General features: G+C 39.7%; 1 protein-coding gene across 1 annotated transcript in view; it reads left to right on the top strand.

Moving 5' to 3' along the window:
• The window catches only part of RRP15 (ribosomal RNA processing 15 homolog), a 44,130-nt gene that overhangs the window by 10,284 nt on the left and 12,515 nt on the right, over window positions 1-21,331 (top strand). Inside the window, exons 3-4 of the mRNA XM_077813755.1 lie at window positions 1,853-1,950; window positions 2,891-3,092. Of these exons, the coding sequence (XP_077669881.1) occupies window positions 1,853-1,950; window positions 2,891-3,092 (300 nt within the window). The remainder of the gene's footprint in view (window positions 1-1,852; window positions 1,951-2,890; window positions 3,093-21,331) is intronic.

The following is a 21,331-nucleotide window of genomic DNA, read 5'->3' as shown; positions in this document are numbered from 1 at the left end:
GCTGATCTTCAGGGCATGCTGAAGACCTGTGTCTTTACCCACACAGGCTTTTGGGTTGCAATAAGGTCTGGTGTTTGGCAATGGGAGTATTGTGTTTGGATTTTGCTCTCATTTTGGATTAAGTATGTGTTGTTGTGGGGGGTGAAAAGCATCTACTGGTTCACTTTTCTTAAGACTATTTTTAATATGTGGTATAGGTGTGTTCTGGAGTGTTACAAACCGAAATAAATGTGAAGTTCCAATGTCTTAGTATCACAGAAGCTAGAGACAAAAAAGTTGCCTTGGGCTAAATTCTGCTGTGACTTATGCCACCATTTGACTTCTGTGTGTAAATCAGAGTGGAGCTTGATTACCTGGTCTAGTGGATCACGCTGCCAGTTCAGTTTCTTTCCCAATGAGTATTTTTTCTCATGTTCTGTCTATGGTTGTTTTAAGCATCCCAGGTTGTATGCAGTTTTGAAATTGTTAGGTGACTAAAACAAAATTGTGTAGCTGATTAAGTAGGTTAGCTGCTTTTCCTATGAAGAATTGTGATTAAAAATAGAAAATTGATTTACCTTGCTATTAAAAGTACAGAATAGAAACACTTAAAACAGTATTGTTAGGCCAAGGCATTTAAATGGGATGACCCAGTCAGTGGTTTGGTTAGCTGGGACATACCGTGGTGGTTACAGCCCACCTTTTAAATGCAAAGCATTGCAGTAAGCAATCTAATCAGTTACTGTTCACGCTGAATACCTCGTGTTATCCAATAAATATGTGGGGTATTGCAAATTAGTGGTGGGCTGTGAGGCTGTAAACTGATTTGTTCACCCCTGGATAAACTTGAAAACAGTCTGCCTTTTATTAATTCCATGCTGATGGAAGCTAGAATAGGGTAATTCTTTTGATCAAAGGCCAGAGCATGGTCATAAACTCATGAATTCATAGTAGTCTGCCTGGAATGATAAAGATAAGGACTCTAATTCCATGAACGAGTTTTTGTATGATGCAGACTTAATGTAAGATCCCTATGACTAGAATACTGTTAAATTGCTTTTAAAAAAATGATGCAAACTTGTTCCTGAAACAGGGGTGGGGAATACAACTTTCCACTATCATAGTGGAAATAAAAACACTATTTACCGCGGCTGATGATGATGGCAGAAAATATGGTTAGGCTGGATTTTAAAACAGCGAGCTTCAAAAGAAAACTGAAATGTTTTATATCTCAGCTCTTTTTCCAGTGGACACAATGTTCTCCCTCTTTGGTCCAAATTCTTTTCTTTATAGCTTTCTTCTTGCTATGTTGTTGCCCATCACAAAATACAGTGCATTGTATGATAGTCTGTTCGATGGAGAACATCAAGTAGTGTAGGCCCAAAATGTGACACATCTTTATTGGCTGAATATTTAACTTAAACTTTTTGTCTACTATGCTGTTCCTACACTGTGTGATGAAGAATATGATTTTTGGGGTAGGGGTGAGGAAGGATTCCTTTTTGAATAATTTTCTCCTGGTTCGCCACTCTCTTGCTGAAAAGGGATGAGCTGAGTTTCCTCCCAGACTCCATTAATCCTTCTAGGTCACCCAGAAGATTTTCTGCAGGGGGACTCTCAAGGGCTTTTTATCTCCTTGTGGGGACAAGAGGCTGTTTGAGAATCTGATTGGCATCCTTGTGTGAGTGTGGCAAACTTATCCCAGGACTTGTTGTCCAGCCCCATAAAAGTACTATTTAGAAGTTTCCCTAACCCTCATCCAAACTGAGTCCAAATGATTTATCATCTTTGTCGTCTTACAGAATATCCTATCAAAGTATGTTACATTTTAAAATGCCTAATGTTTTTTCACATAACAATATTTATAACCTAGCTTGATAAAAAGCGGGAGTGGGAAATGATGTGCAGAGTGAAGCCAGATGTTGCCAAAGACAGAGAAAGGGAGAGAAATTTTCAGAGAATTGCCACACGGTAAGAAAGTGTTTTTGTCTTCTTTTTTTTTTTTTTTAAAGCAGATATAAAAGCATGTGTGGGTAATCTGTTTCCAATCAGATAGAACTCTTAAGAAGTGACTCGTGGGAGCCAAGTGATTTATACCCAGGTTTGCCTTGTACAGTATTGAGTTCAACAAACTAGTTCAGAAGTCTTATAAGAACATAAGAATTTAGGCAAGAATTTAATGTGTTAAGTGTTTGCCCAGCATGAATGCGGTGCCTGAGCTCGTTGTTTTGTTAATTCTGTACTTAAAAATATGTAGATCAATCACATCTACCACGTTCTTTTTTTTTTCCTCTACAGAGAGTTCACCAAATTCATTTTTCTCGTGGTCAGATTACTGTCTCACATTACCCCAGTGCGGTATCACGTGTCTTTGGCAGAACACATTGCTGGTGTTCGCTCTATATTTATTTTTATTTTGCTGAGGTCACTCTGATACTCCTTCCCCTTTCTGTCTTGATAGGTGGGAGTGGCAGGTGATAGATTTGGGGGGCGGGGTAGAGCATTGGCCTGTGGTTGACTCCAGCACTTTGTACCATCCTTCAGCAACTTGATGTGACTGCTCAATAACCTGTTAAGAACTCTGGCTCTAGTTCAGTTATGCATGTGAGTAGCCCCAATGACTTCATTGGGACTATCCATGTGCTTAAGTACCTTGCTGAATTGGGTCCTATAGCAGTAGATGTCTGTCTGGTTCATAGCAGCAGGTGTGAAGAATGAGGTGCATTATGATTACTTGCTCTTTAGCTGTGTGAGAGCCTTAAGTCACTGTTTCTGAGAACAGTAGTTGATGGTCTTTTTAGCATTTGCACCAGCACAATGTTGTTGTTGTTGTGGTGTGTGTGTGTGTGTGTGTATATCTATAATGACAACCTGATGCAAAATGCAATATCATCTTTCTTTTCAACCCTAGGGGTGTTGTGCAGTTATTTAATGCTGTCCGGAAACACCAAAAGAATGTTGATGAGAAAGTGAAAGAAGCAGGGAATTCCAATAGGAAACGTGCTAAACTGATGTCATCTGTTTCAAAGAAAGACTTCATCAATATGCTCAGAGGGAATGAAGATGCTAAAAGAGAACAAAGTATTTCTGGGAAGACCCTGAAAAGCAAACAGGTAGGCATGGTCTTGCTGAATTGACACGAGGGGTTCTCTTACTGTAGTTGTTTATCCTGTTTTTATTTGATGGTGCATAAATGCTTCTGCCCTTTAGCACAGTGGTTCTCCAAGTATGATTTTTGTGTGTGGGCTGCTTAGACAGAGAGTGAGCGTCTCTAGACCCATCTCCCCTCACATCGTAATCTTTAGTCAATTCTGTGAAGCTCAAGGTAGACTTTGATGATCCATTGATCACAGTGAGTACATTTTGCTTTAGTGATACGTAAAAGTTGGACTCATGCTTGGTACATAATCAGAGACAGTAATAGAAACTATTGGATTTTAATGGCTTGTGACTTGATTTGAAGTCTCATACAGTAGTAAATGGCTGGGACTTTCCTGTGGTAACATGTGGCACAGTGATCTGTTCAACTTACGCATTCACACAGGTAGTCTCTTTGTACTCTCTTGCTCTGAAATGATTATCAAACTTGAAAATGAAGGGCTTTGCACAGGTGTGAGGGTGATTATTGTTATGGAAAGATATACTATATTGGCAGGCAATAATAAGGGTATTTAGAGACTTTTTTAGATCAGATGTGGGGGTTTTGTTCACTTAATTGTATGCACATTAGCCAGGTTTCAGAGTTGGTTAGGACATTATGCATTTTTCTTTCCCAGAGTTATCAAACAAAATCACATGGTCATTACAAACAGATACTGGAGTGACACAGATGTTTTGGATTTGCCAACCCTTGGACCAATCCTGTGAACCCCTCAAGTATCTAGGGTTTAATAACAAGTTGCTCAGACTTTTCTCTTGCTTTCTGAACTTTCAGAAGCTGCCCCATTTTTAAGCATATTTGTGCTTGTGTTTGAACTTTATGCTTGGTAGTGGGTGGAATACTTCTCTTGGCCCAGATCCACACAAGCTAACTAAGTGCTTTTGTGTGCCAGGAAGAAATACTTTAATCGGTTGGGAGACAACAGTTTGTCATATGTTTTTTGTTTATGTGCATTTAGGGAGCGTGTTGAAACACTCCATGGCATGAAGAGCACTTAGAAATTTCACTCAAGTGTGGTATTAAAGTATTTTTAAAACTCTTTGGGTAATTAGAGCAAGTTAACTTGGTGCTGACGCTTTATTTTTCTTAAAATCTCTGTAGCTTGCGTGATTTCAAATAGCAAAAAAAATATAGCTGGTATAACAGCAATGCCCATTAGTGCTGCTGTGGTTAAGAGTCTGACAGTATTATAACTCCATGGGCAGGGGAGATTGTACATCACCCTGCAAAAATATGGCAGGCTGAGATTGGGCCAATAGTTAAGGAATTATTGAGGTTTTTTTTATTCCTATCCAATTGTCGAGTGGCAGTTTTCTTCTAGTGACAAGGTCACAAAATGTAGGTTTCAAGTGCCTCTTTGTGACCTTATATACACTAGAATGACTGACTTTGAAGAAGTCAGCATGGGCATGTTCCTTTTCTGATGCTTTGGAAAATCAAATATAACTCTCTGGATGCTGAATGGTGGTTTGTCTTTTTTCTAGCTTTATAGCTGATGTCATCTTTTCCCCCATCTGAACAAATTTACAAAGTCCAGGACTTCCTGAGTTGGGGCATGAAATTTGGGGGTTTTGCAGCTTGGATTTGGGGCCAAATTTGCCCTTTTATAACAGCCATATCTTCTCTGTAGATACCCCAGCTCTTCTCCTCCTGTCATTTCCTTTTGTCACCATGGTCCTCCAGCCAGGACTGAACCAAGTAAGAAACTTTGTTCAAGCTGCTCTTAATCAAGTCTTGTTTTCTCTTGGTAAAGTAGCTCACCAGTTATGGAAACTCCCAGCTCGTACCTTGATGAGAGAGACTGAGGCAGGTATCTAAACCTAGGTTTTCTCATTATTAGAATACAAATGTTCTGCCACTGAACAGGACTTGTATCTTTTCTCACATCATACCTTGCTGTTTGGAGTTTGTGGATCTTTTGGGGGATTTTGAGTTGTATATTGGAAAGAGCAGGAGATTTTTAGCTTGTGTGTAAGATCTGAAGGCAGGTTTTGATAGCAAGTTGCTGTGCGTTTCAGCGTTGGAGTGTATGGTCTTTACTGTTTAAAAAACATGAATATGTTTATTTCAACATAAAGAAAAGGAGGACTTGTGGCACCTTAGAGACTAACCAATTTATTTGAGCGTGAGCTTTCGTGAGCTACAGCTCACTTCATCGGATGCATACCGTGGAAATTGCAGAAGACATTATATACACACAGAGACCATGAAACAATACCTCCTCCCGCCCCACTGTCCTGCTGGTAATAGCTTATCTAAAGTGATCATCAAGTTGGGCCATTTCCAGCACAAATCCAGGTTTTCTCACCCTCTGCCCCCCCCCCCCACCCCCCCCCCACACACACAAACTCACTCTCCTGCTGGTAATAGCCCATCCAAAGTGACCACTCTCTTCACAATGTGTATGATAATCAAGGTGGGCCATTTCCTGCACATATCATATATAATGTATATAATGTCTTCTGCAGTTTCCATGGTACGCATCCGATGAAGTGAGCTGTAGCTCACGGAAGCTCATGCTCAAATAAATTGGTTAGTCTCTAAGGTGCCACAAGTACTTCTTTTCTTTTTGCGAATACAGACTAACACGGCTGTTACTCTGAAATATTTCAACATAAACAATCTAAAAGATGCCAATCCCACACTATGGGCACCCTGCCATCAAGTAGAATACAGTCCATAACAATTAACCACCACTACCACCCCACCCACGTAAGCAAGAAGTCAGCAAGAAGAACATAGCAGAACAAACTCTCCCCGTGAAAGCGAACCTTTCTTAAACCAATCCTTTTGGTATGCAGATAGGCAGGCTACACTCAGGAGTGTATCTGCTGTAAGTTGCAAATGCAGCGAACTGTGCACTCAGGAACTGCCATGCCCTGAGGGAATGCTAATTTTTCTCCTCCCCTCCAATATCCTGGTAGCTGATCTTTGGAGAGGCACTGATGGGAACTTTCAGGGATCATTAGTATCTACTTTTTGCTGTGATTTGCTTATTAACGCATCTGTGTACAGATCTGTGCGTGTGAACATTTTGGAGACACAGAAGTCCACCTGTGGAATTGGGATTTATTTCAGTAGCATAACCACCCTTCTAATAGGGTTTGCGGTGTTCCTTCTTTACCCTTACAGCTTGGTATCTTAGTTAGATGAGGGATTACTTGTACCTTTCCTAGAACTTTATTTGTTGTATATGGTCTTGTATACTTGCTTTATATCCATGAGCCTAAAATCTTTTCAGTGTTTCCTTTTTTCCCTAATACAGCTACAAAAGGAGGATCCATGGGCTTCTGTTAAATATTTGCTCATACAATTTAAAACTGTAGCCCTTTTGCAGGTTGTGTGTGCCCAGATGGGAGTAATTACTTTTCTGACTTGAAGCCAAGGGGCTTTGCCTTTCATATCATTAACTGTTTATCAAGATATTTCTTAATCCTGGCTGAGCCAGCTAGCTTGTGGAATATTTTTCCCTGTTTTTTTTTTTTTTTTTTTTTCCCAAGGTACTGTGCACAATACTTGTTTCTGGGCAAGATCCCCCACCTTATCTGAAAGCCTTTCTACGTGGGAGAAGAATGTAGTCGTTGAAAAGTACTCCAGTTTTTTGAGCATTTCTTTTACAGTGAGATGTGTTTTGTTTTGAAGTCCTTCTAGAACAGCCTTTCAGTACAGTGCATTGTTTGTCTTTCTCTTCCGCCCCCCGTTCTTTCCCTCCTGACCCCACTAAAACAATAATATAATCTGCAGTATCTACAATCTTTTAAAAAAAAAAAAGGAAAAAAGTGCCTGTGAAAGGTGCTATATTGCCAGCTCTGGGGACAGAAATCCTCTGTGAATCCACAGAACAGGTACAACATGGATAGTGGCAGTGCTGGGAAGTGTGCCCTGCTCTCCAGATAAGCCTCAACTGTAAATTGGAAGGACAGCCTCTAGGGTGGGAAAAGTAACTTGTCTTTCATGCCCATTCAGTCCTTGACCTCTGAGATAGACCTCAAGGGAGTCGATTTAGGTAATGAACAAGTGTCTGTCGTAAAATTACCCACAGGTGCTCTGAGGCTACAGATGCATTTCCCAGAGGCCCCCAGACCACAAATGTGATAACTTTGATTAGTAGGAGCCTGGCCCGGATTAGAAGTGATGATCTGGAGGTGAATGGTAATGGGGTACAGAATCCGCATAGTTCTCTCTTAGGAAACTTTGTCTTGCTTTCCAAGGCCCTTTAGGTAAAATGTAAGAAACCTGTTTTGTCTACCAAAGACTTCTTGGTGCTTACTTTTTAAGGATACATTTCAGAATGTGGTTACTGAGACACTAACACAGACCATCGTGCCTAATTTGATGCAGGTTGAATTAAAAGAGAGTCCAATCCATCTTTTGTGAAAGTTCAGTGCAAAAACTTCAATGAGATTTAGATCAGATTCTTGCTAAGTAAGCTACATGCCAGGTGTTCTTAACACATTGTTATGAACTGCTGATATAAGGGACTTAGGTTTATTTCTGTTTCCAGGACTAGTTGAGGGTTCCAGTACTATTTTAGACTGGCAGAGATGTGTAGTCAGTAAGGTACATTAGTCAACCTTAAGGCACGAAAGCAAGGAAATTCAGAGTTAATATTCCCAGGGCAATCCCAACTCTGTCCCTTTACCAGTTACAAAAGAGTCTTTCATTATATGATTGCAGCAGAAGCATTGGGGTCTCTAGAACAAATGATTAAACAATCAGTTTGTAAGCATCTAGAAGATAATATGGTTCTAAGGAATAGCCAGCACGGATTTGTCAAGAACAAATCATGCCAAACTAACCTAATTTCATTCTTTGACAGGGTTACTGTCCTAGTGGATATGGAGGAAGCAGTAGACGTGATATATCTTGATTTTAGTAAGGCTTTTGACAGTCCCACATGATATTCTCATAAGCAAATTAGAGAAATGAAATTATGGTGAGTGCACAACTGCTTTAAACACTGTACTCAGACTTGTTATCGACGGGCTCGCTGTTGTGCCCTCCCAGTTTATCTGGTGGGACTTTGCAGGGGTCAGTCCTGGGTCCAGTGCTATTCAATATTTTCATTAGTCACTTGGATAATGAGGTGGAGAGTATGCTTATAAAATTTTCAGATGACACCAGGCTGGGAGGAGTTGCAAGCACTTTGGAGGACAATATTAGAATTCAAAATGACCTTGACAAATTAGAGAATTGGTCTGAAATCAAGAGGGGAATTCAGTAAAGATAAGTGCAAAGTACTGCACTTAGGAAGGAAAAATCAAATGCACAACTGCAAAATGGGGAATAATTGGCCAGGTGATAGTACTGCTGAAAAGGGTTTGGGAATTATAGTGGATCACAAATTGAATGAGTCAGTGGTGTGGTGCAGTTGCAAAAAGGTTAATGTTCTCGGGTCTGTTAACAGGAGTGTTATATGTAAGACAAAGGAGATAAATGTCCAGCTCTACTCTGCACTGGTGAGGCCTCATCTGGAATACTACGTCCAGTTCTGGGCACCACACTTTAGGAAAGATGTGCACAAATTAGAGAGAGTCCAGAGGAGAGCAACAAAAATGACAAAGGTTTAGGGCTTGTCTACCCTGGCAAGTTTCTGCACAGTAAAGCAGCTTTTTGCTCTCAAACTGCAGATTTGTACACACTGCCAAGCCACTTTGTGCGCAGAAACTCCTCAGTTGCAGCGCTGCAAAAAAACCACCTCGACGAGAGTCCTAAGGCTATTTGCACAGAGCCTCCAGCACTCTATTGCCAGTGTAGACACTTGATTGCTCTCTCCGCTGTAATTGACCTCTGGAGCATTCCCATAATACCTCAAGTGACCACTCTGCTCGTTGTTTTGAACTTGGCTGCCCTGGAGACATATGGCCCTCCCCTTTCAAAGCACCATTTCTGACAGCCTTTATGTGCTGTGCTGAGCTGATCTGCTCTGGGACACAAAACAAACCATTAATGCGGAATGCTCATGTTGTTGAACACAGAGAGGGGTGTGTGTGTGTGTGTGATTGATTGCTGTGCAGAGACCTCAGGGAAGGAGGCAGGGGGCTGATGTTGGGATTTTCCCCTCCCCTTGCCTCAGGACTGGTTGCTTCCTGCTACTGTCTGAACTTACAAGACAGCATGCTGACACTCTCTCTGTCCCCCAAAACACACGGTCTTAAAATATGATTGGGGTGTTCTGAAGAGAATGGCGATCAGTTGTTCTCTGTGTCCACTGAAGATAGAACAAGAAGTAATGGGCTCAATCTGCAGCAAGGGAGATTTAGTTTAGATTTAGGTTAGTTAAAACATAAATGTTAACAAGTAAACATTGTATAAGTACATTAAAAGCAAGAGGAAGATCAAGGACCGGGTAGGCCTGTTACTCAATGAGGGCGGAAAACAATAACAGAAAATGTGTAAGTGGCAGAAGTGCTAAATAACTTTTTTGTTCCTGTTTTCACTAAAACAGGTTTAATAGCAATTGGACATATAACTTAATGAATGTTGGTGAAAATGAGGTAGGTTCAGAGGCTAAAATAGGGAAAGAACAAGTTAAAAATTACTTATACAAGTTAGATGTCTTCAGGTTACTAGGACCTGATCCTAGAATACTCAAGGAGCTGATTGGGGAAGTATCTGAGCCATTCGTGATTACTTTCGAAAAGTCATGGAAAACTGGAGAGATTCCAGAGGACTGGAAAAGGGCAAATATAGCGCCAATCTATAAAAAGGGTAATAAGGACAACCCGGGGAATTACAGACCAGTCAGTTTAACTTCAGTACCTGGAAAATAATGGAGCAAATAATTTAATCAATTTGCAAACCCCTACGAGATAATAAAGTGATAAGTAACAGTCGGAATGGATTTGTCATCAATCATGTCAAACCAACCTAAAAGCTTTCTTTGACAGGATAGCCTTGTGGATGGGGGGGAAGTGGTAGATGTGGTGCATCTTGACGTTAGTAAGGCTTTTGATACATCTCACATGACCTTATATACAAACTAGGGAAATACAGCCTGGCTAGAACTACAATATGGTGGGTGAGTAACTGGTTGGAAAAGCATTCCCAGGGGGTAGTTATCTGTTGTTCACAGTCAAGCTGGAAGGGCATAACGAGTGAGGTCCTGCAGGGATCAGTCCTGGGGCCAGTTCTGTTCAATATTTTCATCAATTATTTAGATAGTGGCATAGAGAGTACTCTTACAAAATTTGCGGATGATGCCAAGCCCTGAGGGGTTGCAAGTCCTTTGGAGGACAAACTGGAGAAATGGTCTAAAGTAAATAGGATGAAATTCAATAAGGACACAAATGCAAAGTAGTCCACTTAGGAAGGAACAATCAGTTGCGCACACACACACACACAAACACACACACAATGAGAAGTGACTGTCTAGGAAGGAGTACTGCGGAAAGGAATATGGGGGTCATAGTGGACCACAAGCTAAATATGAGTCAATAGTGTAACACTGCAAAAAAGCAAATGTCATTCTGGGATGTAGTATTGTAAGCAAGACACAAGAAGTAATTCTTCTGCTCTACTACGCACTGATTAGGCCTCAGTTGGTGTATTGTGTCCAGTTCTGGGCACCACATTTCAGGAAAGATTTGAATAGAAGTCCAGAGAAGAGCAACAAAAATGATTAAAGGTCTAGGAAACATGACCTATGAGGACAGATTGGAAAAAAAAAAAGGATTTGTTCTCTCTGGAGAAGAGAAGGTTGGGAGGGGGGACATAATAATTTTCAAGTACATAAAAGGTTGTTTCAAGGAGGAGGGTGAAAAATTGTTGTCCTTAACCTCTGAGGATAGGACAAGAAGCAATGGGCTTAAATTGTAGTAAGGCGGTTTAGGCTGGACATTAGGAAAGAAATCCTAAATGTCTGGGTAGTTAAGCTCTGGAATAGGCTTCCAAGGGATGTTGTTGTAGAATCCCCATCATTGGAGACTTTAATAAAAGGTTGGACAAACCTTTGGTTTAAGGTTTACTTGATCCTACCTCAGCACAGGGGCTGGACTTGATGGCCTCTCATTTCTTTGCATTTGTACTACTCACAGTAAGATTGTCTTAAGTGATAAGAGGTATCCCAGTGGTATGTAATTTACATGGGAGTTGTTTAGAAATATACTTTGTAACAAGCTTCCTCTGTATTGGTCAGCCTTATTTTGAGTTAGTGGTCTCCTGAGTGTGATCTTCTGAGTCTCCTCCGCTTGCTTTAACCAACAAAACTATTCGTTTTCTGTAGTTTTTATTGCAGAGCTGTTGCAATGGTGATGTGTGAGCAGGACTCTCTTCTGCCCTGTTTACAGTGAACTACACTGTTAAATTTTTATTCTAGAAGCTTCATTGGTGACTATACAAATCAGTAAAAAGCATAATTTGATTCTTAGACCTAATTGACTGTCCTATGGTGACAGCTAGAAAAATCCCTTTGGCGTCTAAACAGGGTAAATTTGCAATGACATACAAAAAAGTGAAAAACCAAGGTGCTATTTTCAGCCATCTTTTGGCCCTAAGTGTAATTCTAAGTCCTCAGTCTGGAGTTGTATCATGGGCCTCAGGAGATGGAACAGCTTTGCTACCAAGATTTCTTCTTCCCTCTTACTTTTTTGGAACTGAGGTACATTTTATGAATGCTCCTGGTATTTAGTAAGCAAATCACAAGTGCAGATGATTGCAGGAGCAGATTGGCTGGGGAGTCTAAAAAGCACAAGCTTTGTTTTTGTTTCTTTGCCGTGTCCTGGTTTTTGAAAAGTTTTAATCCATAAACATGGAAGTTCTGAGTAATAGCTTGCCATTAGTATTTTCTTTTGCTTCTGAGAATGTTAGTTTGACACTCTTACCATGACTGCATCAGATGCCGGATCACAAATAGATGCAAGTTTTTGGGTTGTTTGTTTTTCTAATCAGGTTTGAGGAAAACAAAATCACATGATAATAGAAAAACATTTTTCAGGTGAAAAGTCAAATATTTTTTAAATAGGTGCAAATTTTTATGTTTCCGTTTGGTCTGGGGATATTTTGTGGTTGTTTTTGTTCAATTACATAGCTTTATGGGCTTTGTCAAGTCACGTTGCTTTATTCAGGGTCCTGAGAGTACAGATATGAAAATAAGCTCCACATCCAGACAACTTGTTGAAGTGGCAAGAATCTCTAGGGCTTTTTGGGTCAAGTAAGGTCAGGAGGCTCACAACAGTGTTCAAAAAGAACGAGATAAATTCATGGAGGATAGGTCCATCAGTGACTATTATCCAGGATGGGCAGGGATGGAGGTGTTTGGCAGAAGCTGGGAATGGGTGACAGGGGATGGATCACTTGAAGATTGCCTGTTCTGTTCATTCCTTCTGGGGCACCTGTCGTTGGCTACTGTCGGAAGACAGAATACTGGGCTAGTTGGACCTTTGCTCTTACCCAGTATGGCCATTCTTACGAGTGTTGATGAAGGCCTAGAACTCTGCTAGCAATCTGGGGTCGCTTGAAACCTGTTTTGACCTTTTAAAAAGCAGTTGGTTATGCAACAAGAAGGCACAAATATTGCAGAGTAGAGTCTGGTGCCAGATCACTGCTGCAGATGTTCGTACTGGCATTTGTTTTCAATGCTACAGCCACTGGCAGTTCTCTGCCGAGTGTGGTGCAAGCATACCGTAACTGTCCGCATGTAGTGCGCTGGGCTTACAGAAAGCATTTTAAATACAAATCCAGAGTGATAGGAATTTGTTGGGAACAAATAATTTGGCTGGATTTTCTGCAACATAATGTCAAGAGTGACAGCAGCAAGAACTTATTGCAAAAGACTAGTATTTTGAGAGGAAATAACAGTGTATAGTGGATGCCACTTAAAAAAATAGCAGGAGTTAACACATTGAGTGTTTGACTTTATTGTGTATTGACACTACTGTGGTATTTCCTACCTGAAGTATCAGAAATGCCACAGTAAAGTCCAATACTGTAACATAGTAACCCATTGCTTTTTTGGAGGAGCGCACCTACATTTTAGAGTGTTTAATAGTCAAGTAAAGTTACAGAGTATGCAACTTGTCCAGGCACTGAACTGTCCCCTTTAGCCCAGTTGACCATGTTGACAGCTGCAGCAAACTCCTGCAGTAAAGTGAAAATCTCTCACCATCCTAGTCCATAGTGATGGTCCTAGCATTAATACGTGAGGATTTTTCCATATGAATTTTAGTTTAGGTTATTGTATAAATCCTTTTATTTGTATCAATTTCTCTAGCTGTACATATCTTTGATTATTGCTAGTCCACCTGCTGGATCATTTTTGAAGCTCACTTATATTTTTAGTCTAGGTTTTTGTTGCAATGGAATGTGATCATATAATTAAATACTGTATTATAATGCACAGGTACAATGATGCTGAATCAAGGTTGCCTGTGCAACCTTAATTCTGGCATTTCCTAACTTCTGTGTGCTTGACTTTGCAACTTTAATGATCTTTTAACGTAGGTTTTCTTTGTGTGTAATTTCATAATTTTTTTTAAGTAAACTGGAAAAAAACGAAATCCTATCATGTAGGACCATGAACTCCACCTTGGGTTATCAGCAAGATTGGGATATTTACATCCACAGTACAGTCATCTGGTGCTTGAGCAAATGGAGTAGTTGGTAGCAGTAGAAGGCTGTATTCTTCTGTGTGAACCAGACAGGGGGAGAGACAAACTTTGCCAGTGGGTTTTATAACTATTTGCTAGACAACAAAGCAATGTTGAGACTCAGCATCCTGAGTTCAGTTCCAGATTCTGGAAGGACATGTGTTCTAGTCGATACAAACAGTTCTGCCACCGTCCCCACCCCCTTTCAGCTATCTTTTCCCCCTTCCTGGCTCCTGCTCCTCCCTCCCCTCTGCATTCCAGTCAAGCTATTTCTTCCTCTCTATGCTGCCTAGGCACCAACAGGGGGAGCATTGAGAGTAGGAGAGAGAGTCTCCTTGCTTTCAGTTCTGATTCCTAACACCAAAATGACCCCAGCTGCTGGGAGAAGGAATTGGAGGGAAAGTCCTGCAGCTGTGGGATTGAGCATGCTTAATTAGTTTCCTTGTGGGGATGGTGCATGTGCAGTCTGATCTCATGTGAGAGCTGTGGGGGATTGGAGCAATGTCAGCGAGGACCGACTATTTGGAATTTTTATCTGCCAAACTTTAACAAGTCTCTGCTTACCATGTGCAAACTGAGATTTTTTTTCAGAGGCTTATAACTTGGCCAAATTTGAATGAATCTTCATGAGAACATCAGAAGGCACATCTCTGGCATCAGGGTGATCCCCTAGCAAATTACAAGTCCATGCTCCAAAGCATGGGGGAGTCTGAGCTTCTTAACAATGTGGTTGTAAGAATTTTTTTTTATCATGGGAAAAACAACATTTTTCTCTAATCTCATTCTCGATAATAGCAGAACTGTTTTAACTGAAACTTTGCTTCAAGTTGGACTTTTTGGGGAGGCACCTGGCATGGAAAATTTCAGCCCAAAGGGTTAATTTGACAATATTATAAGCAACTGAAAACAGGGTCTTATAATGGGTAATGTTGGGCAACTTTAACTATAGGCAGTGCTATCGGCTCCACCTATAATATAAAAATAAAGTATTTGAGAATTCCATGCCTTGATACACATTCATTAGTAATACAAAGGGAGCTGCTTTTCCCAGATGTTGCTGCCAAGCTGGATTTCAATGAAATTGTGTCTAAAACAGCCACAGGGAGGGGTGCATTTGAACAATTTGCGGTATACATCTTCTTTTGATCTTCTGTAAATGCACAATGCATAGACATCCAAAGTGTCTAATCCTATTAAGACTGCTTTATTGAACTCTCAAACTATGATCTCCAAAGCTATTTTAATGGGAAATATGTCTTGAAGAACTCAAATTGGATGTCTAGTTGTTTTGGCTGAGGCTTTAATAGCTCATGGTGTCGTGTTTGGCTTAGTTGAAGCTTGTCCTTTTAATTTGGACCCTTTTTTCCCCAACATTCCTTATTTGTCGTATGGGTAGCAGAAATTTGTTCCTTTGTGGATAAATAACTGAGATCCTTTTTAGGACGTTTATCTCTTTCTAAATTCCAATTCTTTCAGTTATGTTTGTTGACAGACTTTCTAAACTGTCAAATAGCTCCTTCTCTTTGATTGCATCAAATGATCTTCTGACCATTGGCTAAACTCTAATTGGTAATTACGTTTTTCTGGTCACTGCTTATATGCGCTTAGCACTGAGTCAGTTTAAAGCCAAGGAAGTTCAACATATTGGCCCAAACTCCAGTGGTAATCAAATCTCAAAAGGTTTGGAGTATGGATTTGATTTCGGTTAAATCTCCCAAAAGCAGACTTTCCTTGAGAGTTTTCTGTCTTTGTTCATAGCAGTTATTGGCAGGACAATGTATGTAGAGAAAAATATACATAAACACTTCCGAACTTTATATAAAGATTTTTGTTCGGGGAAAAAACTGAAGATTCGGTGTAGTTCTTTTATCTGAACTAGTTTGGTTCACCCCATCTGAGTGCTGTCTTTCACAGATTACCTTGCGGAGCAATCAGCTCTATATTACTTGGGTTTTTTTGGTGTGATGTGTTCTGATTTCTATTTACCATAAAAGAGCATATATGTATTATAAGTATGACTTCTGTGTGCACCTGCTCTCTCTTTATTTATGTGGGTAAATTGAAGAGCTCTCGAGTGTAACAGATGGTGGGTTAAACTGGAAGAGCAGTTGAAAGACTGAGCTAAACGTTTACTATCATCAAAGAATTTGACCAGTTTTTAATGATGGTTTCTCAAAGGACACTGGTGATTAAAAGAGAAATCACATAATTGAGGTCTTTTTTTAAAACAACTGTTATGGAAAACACCAAAGATAATTTTAACTGAAAGATTAGAGAGCAGTTAACCCTTTTCCAGTTTGTTTGAGCATGTGACACTATTCTGTGTATAGTCAGTTTAGTTTCCCCCTTAATAGCCAGTTGGCTTTTCCCTCTGTCAAGGTTCCTCCCCCACTCTGAACTCTAGGGTACAGATGTGGGGACCTGCATGAAAAACCTCCTAAGCTTATCTTTACCAGCTTAGGTCAAAACTTCCCCAAGGTACAAAATATTCCACCCGTTGTCCTTGGACTGGCCGCTACCACCACCAAACTAATACTGGTTACTGGGGAAGAGCTGTTTGGACGCGTCTTTCCCCCCAAAATACTTCCCAAAACCCTGCACCCCCCTTCCTGGACAAGGTTTGGTAAAAAGCCTCACCAATTTGCCTAGGTGACTACAGACCCAGACCCTTGGATCTTAAGAACAATGAATAATCCTCCCAACACTTGCACCCCCCCTTTCCTGGGAAATGTTGGATAAAAAGCCTCACCAATTTGCATAGGTGACCACAGACCCAAACCCTTGGATCTGAGAACAATGAAAAAGCATTCAGTTTTTTACAAGAAGACTTTTATTAAAAAATAGAAGTAAATAGAAATAAAGAAATCCCCCCTGTAAAATCAGGATGGTAGATATCTTACAGGGTAATTAGATTCAAAAACATAGAGAACCCCTCTAGGCAAAACCTTAAGTTACAAAAAAGATACACAGACAGAAATAGTTATTCTATTCAGCACAATTCTTTTCTCAGCCATTTAAAGAAATCATAATCTAACACATACCTAGCTAGATTACTTACTAAAAGTTCTAAGACTCCATTCCTGGTCTAACCCCGGCCAAGACGACTACAGACAGACACAGACCCTTTGTTTCTCTCCCTCCTCCCAGCTTTTGAAAGTATCTTGTCTCCTCATTGGTCATTTTGGTCAGGTGCCAGCGAGGTTACCTTTAGCTTCTTAACCCTTTACAGGTGAGAGGAGCTTTCCCCTGGCCAGGAGGGATTTCAAAGGGGTTTACCCTTCCCTTTATATTTATGACACCCTCTTTGCAGGGTAAAAGACCCACACAAAAAAGAAACTTCCCCGCTCCCCCTCCAAAAAAAAGAAAAATTGTAACCCATGAGAATGGGGTGGAAGAGTGGAACAATTGGAGACAACAAAAGAGAGGGAGGATGATGCACGACCTGGGGTGGTAGCCTGGAACTCAGAAAGCCAGGATTAAATTCCTTGTTCTGCTCCAGACTTCCTGTGTGACCTTGAGTAAATCACATCGTCTCACTGTGCCTCAGTTCCTTCTTTGTAAAATGGGGATAATAGTGGGTAATTCCTACTTCACAGGGGTGTTCTGAGGATAAATATACTAAAGATATGTGTGGTAGTCACCTCCTGTGTTAATGGGTAGAATAAGTAGGGGGCATATTCTCAGATAAATAAGTGGGGGATTTGGGGACAAAGTGTAGTGCCATAAATTACTTAACTTGTTTTTAAAAACAAGTTAATTTCAAATTAATGGCATTCCTTTTAAACAAATCAAAGTCCTGCACTAGCCAGACACTTTTCTTTAAAGGAGACTTGTCTTTATTAGCTATGTGCCCAGGATTAAAAATTACACTGGTCGAAGGTTTGCTATGTTATATGCTGGACCATTGCAAAAATAGCACTTCTGCTCAATGCCGGTTTTAAGGACCATTTTCTCACAAAACACCCGGGCTAGATGTACTCAATTATTTAGAAATTTGGTTGTCTTTGAATTGTGAACCTTGAAAAATTCATGATGTTGATACTCTTGCGTTTTTTTCTACACTTCAGTTCCAAACTGAGTTTAATGGTTGCCATCTTGAGGATTGTAAGAGCTGAAATGAGTACTGTGCATCATCTGAAAAAATTCTTTGTTTTCCACTTAACTTAGTATTTGTAACTCCTGAAGGTGGAGGCACTGTGACTGCTTTTATGATGATAGCAGCAGCATAGGACTGAAACAGACGGACAAGCTTTATTGGGAGAGGGAACTACAGTGATAGTCCAAAAAGACCTTGATCTGCAGACCTTCAAGATGTCCTGCCAAAGCTATGTGTAGGAGGAGGGACCAGATGGGGTTTTGGGTGGAAAAGATTTGCACAGCTGTCAAGAAGTTTCCAAGTTACTCACTTACAAAGATTTTGAAGCAATAAATTGGGTGATTTTCACTCTTGAAATTCTAATATTTTATACCTTTTGGTAGACCAGTAATCTCATTTCAGGATCCATAAACGTAAGCATTTGCCCTGGACTAGTGATCGGAAAGGAGGACCTTTTCCAAGCCTGGACCCATTTGATTGCTTTGTCAGGTCACTTCGTTACCTGAAATGCCAAAGGAACTGTCATTACTTTAGTCTTCACTGAATGATTAAGGTCCGTCTATTTAGCAAGTCTGTCTGGGATTGACTCTTCTGTGTTTATTGGTCAGCCTTGTTAAGAATGGCGGTTGGTATTTGATTATCATTTGCAGAGAGGTTTTAGTGTTTCTTTAGCGTTTAGTGTTTCGTTCATTTCCACTGGTTAAATTCATCACCCTCAAATTGTCTGAAACTCTGCAGCTTGTGTGTTTACTCTCAGTTGGATCCAGATAATGCTCTTCTTCACTGTGTTCCTGGCTGACTCCCGTTTTCATACAAAGCCTGTACCTTATAGTTTCCAGAAATTTCTTGGCACCCAAACCAATCTGATGATGCTTGAATTGCACAACGTTTGACAAAACACATGAAAAAATTCTAATCTGACTCTAGAATGTTTATCTAGATAAGATTTAATTTTAAAAGCAATAATACATATTTTTTGTATACGGTAGCAACTGGAAGCCCCAGTCATGGACCAGGTCCCCTTTTTACTCGGCAGTTATTTATTTATTTATATTTATTTTTCAGATCTATCTTTATGAAGCAATCTGTGCATTGAGAGGTCACATGGGGGATGCTATATAAAGTTTGGGTTCACTGTTGATCCTTGAACTCTAATTCTGGCCTAATTTTAACTGCCACTGTAATCCTTTATCATTTGATCCCATGACACTTAGAGTAACATACTCATGAAATTACTGTGTACCCATCTTGCAGAGCATTTGTTTCAAATATTAACAGAAATAGGAACTGTGATACATCTTCTACCTCTAATGTATCTTATATACCTATAATATATCACATTGCATTTCACTAAATCAGACTTGTTTTCAGGTATTTCTGCATTGGGTACATGAGATTAATATAAAAAGAGCCTGATTACATTTTACTAGATAACTTTCAAATGTCTTGTGGGCTATTTTGTTTGTAAGTAAAATGGTTTGTCATGGAAGAAAAGAGAATTACAAGAATATTCAACCTAAAAATACAATTTAAAGGGGTATCAGCTTAAAAAACACTTCTTAATTCTTTTTATCCAGTATTGTTACATGTAACACCTAAAATGACTATAATTGAAAGAGACTGAGAACAGCATCTGTCCAATTGTTTACAATATATTTTACTAACGTTGTATATAGTCCGTTTCACGATATCTGCTCCTCTTTCCTCTTTTCATAGTACCTTCCCTTCCTCATTGCAGCAAGTTTGTGTGGGGGTTTTAAACAGCAACACAAGGGAGAAAACCATGTTTAAAATCAGAAAAGTGACTGTAAAATCACGAATTTGCAGAAGATCTATTACCTGAAACTGCTTTAAATGCTTTTTTTAAACTGATTTAGATTTCATGTTGATTATGTTCCTTTTAAAAGTCATATGCTTTCCAAAACACACGTACATTGTGCATAGTATAATCTGGAACCCAAATTTATGTTTTTTCCTGGGCAGCTCCTAGTGATGATACTCCCATATCTTTCTCCACTACACTCAACAGGTATATGTGAATCTCTTTGCCAACATGTCTGTCTGTTGTCTTGCAGCAGCATGTGGTAAAATTCTTCTTGCAGTGGAAAGAATTCCCAGATGGCTGCTATCAGAAATGGAATGCCCCAAACTCTGCAAAGCACCAAAACTTCCAGGCAAAAACCAGGCCCCTCCTAATTCTCTATTTTTTCTTTTAATGTCTTTTACATCTTGTGGTACAAATGCTCTTGAAACTCATTGGGTTTCTTTTACCAGGACTAAATAAAGCTGCTTTTTTTTTTCCCCACGTAAATAGCTCAAAATATAAATGACTTCTGTTACATCTCTTTACAGTCAAGTATTAAGTAATGGTATTAGAGAATGAGGTTGCTATTAATTTCTTTTTTTCACTAAAGCCAAGGTGAATGTTTATTTTCAGAATTTCTGTAATTCAGTTCTGGGCTTTATTAGGTTAGTGTGTATTCAAACCTCTGTGCGTGCCAACCCAAGCATTCCTTCTCATTCACACATCCACCATGGCAATAAACCCAAGAGAAGGATGTAGGGATAGCGGGATTACTCACTCAGATTGCTAAACTGTGGGGTGCTCTTCCAGTTGTGCCGAAAATGCAAATCAATGTTTGTTGAGCCCAAGTTGCCCCTCTGTGCAGTAACTCCAATGTTTTACCTAATGTAGAAGTTGAATATTAACGGCTGGAATCCAAATGCTGTAAACAATTGATTGTAATGGTTGTTTACTGGAACTGGCCTTATAGATTCTAGCCTATGCAAGACTCCTGGGTAGAGCTGTGACTAAATGAGATTGTGTATTGCTCCTAAAGTCAACAGCATAGATATATCTCAAATATTCAGTTGCATTTCAATTTAGTCACTCTAACTTGAAGTCCAGGGGAAGTGTGAATGTGTGTTGAATGACATGCTTATCATTAGGAGTAAGTGTTTGTGAAATTACCCTGGAGCAGAACAGGCACCTGTTGTACAATCGGCATGTTCTACAAGCTTTCACTTTAAAATACTTTCCTAAACCAAATTAATATGAAGTGTGTTGTTCAGAGAATGTAATTTACCCTGTTACGACAATTTTTATGTGACGGGAGTGTTTGTGAAAGTTGCCAGATTGAGAGTCCAAGATGCTAACAGGACAGAATAACATAAAACATAGTTTATAAAGTTTTCAGAACAGGGATGTTACTTCTGTGTCTGTTCAGGGCCATGCATATTTAGTGCTTTGTTATAGATGAAGTTGGTATCAACACCAATATTTTTCCATTATAAGCCTCTGTTTTCAATTGCTGCTTATATTGCCAATTTTTAACTGCTTGGGCTGCAATTTTCCTTACATGTTCTCTGCCTCAGGAGAATTTTTTTTAAAGCTTCAGGAAAAAGCTTAGATATTCCTGAGAATAAGGTTAGAAAGAGTAGATAGTTTTGGTAATATTAAAAAAAAAAAAAAAATGTTTCCAACTGTTTCTTTGAAGAGCTTTAGCACTT

This window comes from Eretmochelys imbricata, chromosome 3 (assembly GCF_965152235.1).
Source record: "Eretmochelys imbricata isolate rEreImb1 chromosome 3, rEreImb1.hap1, whole genome shotgun sequence".
NCBI lineage: Eukaryota > Metazoa > Chordata > Testudines > Cheloniidae > Eretmochelys > Eretmochelys imbricata.
The sequence above is the reverse complement of the archived record's forward strand: the minus strand, read 5'-3'. Positions and strand labels throughout refer to the sequence as shown.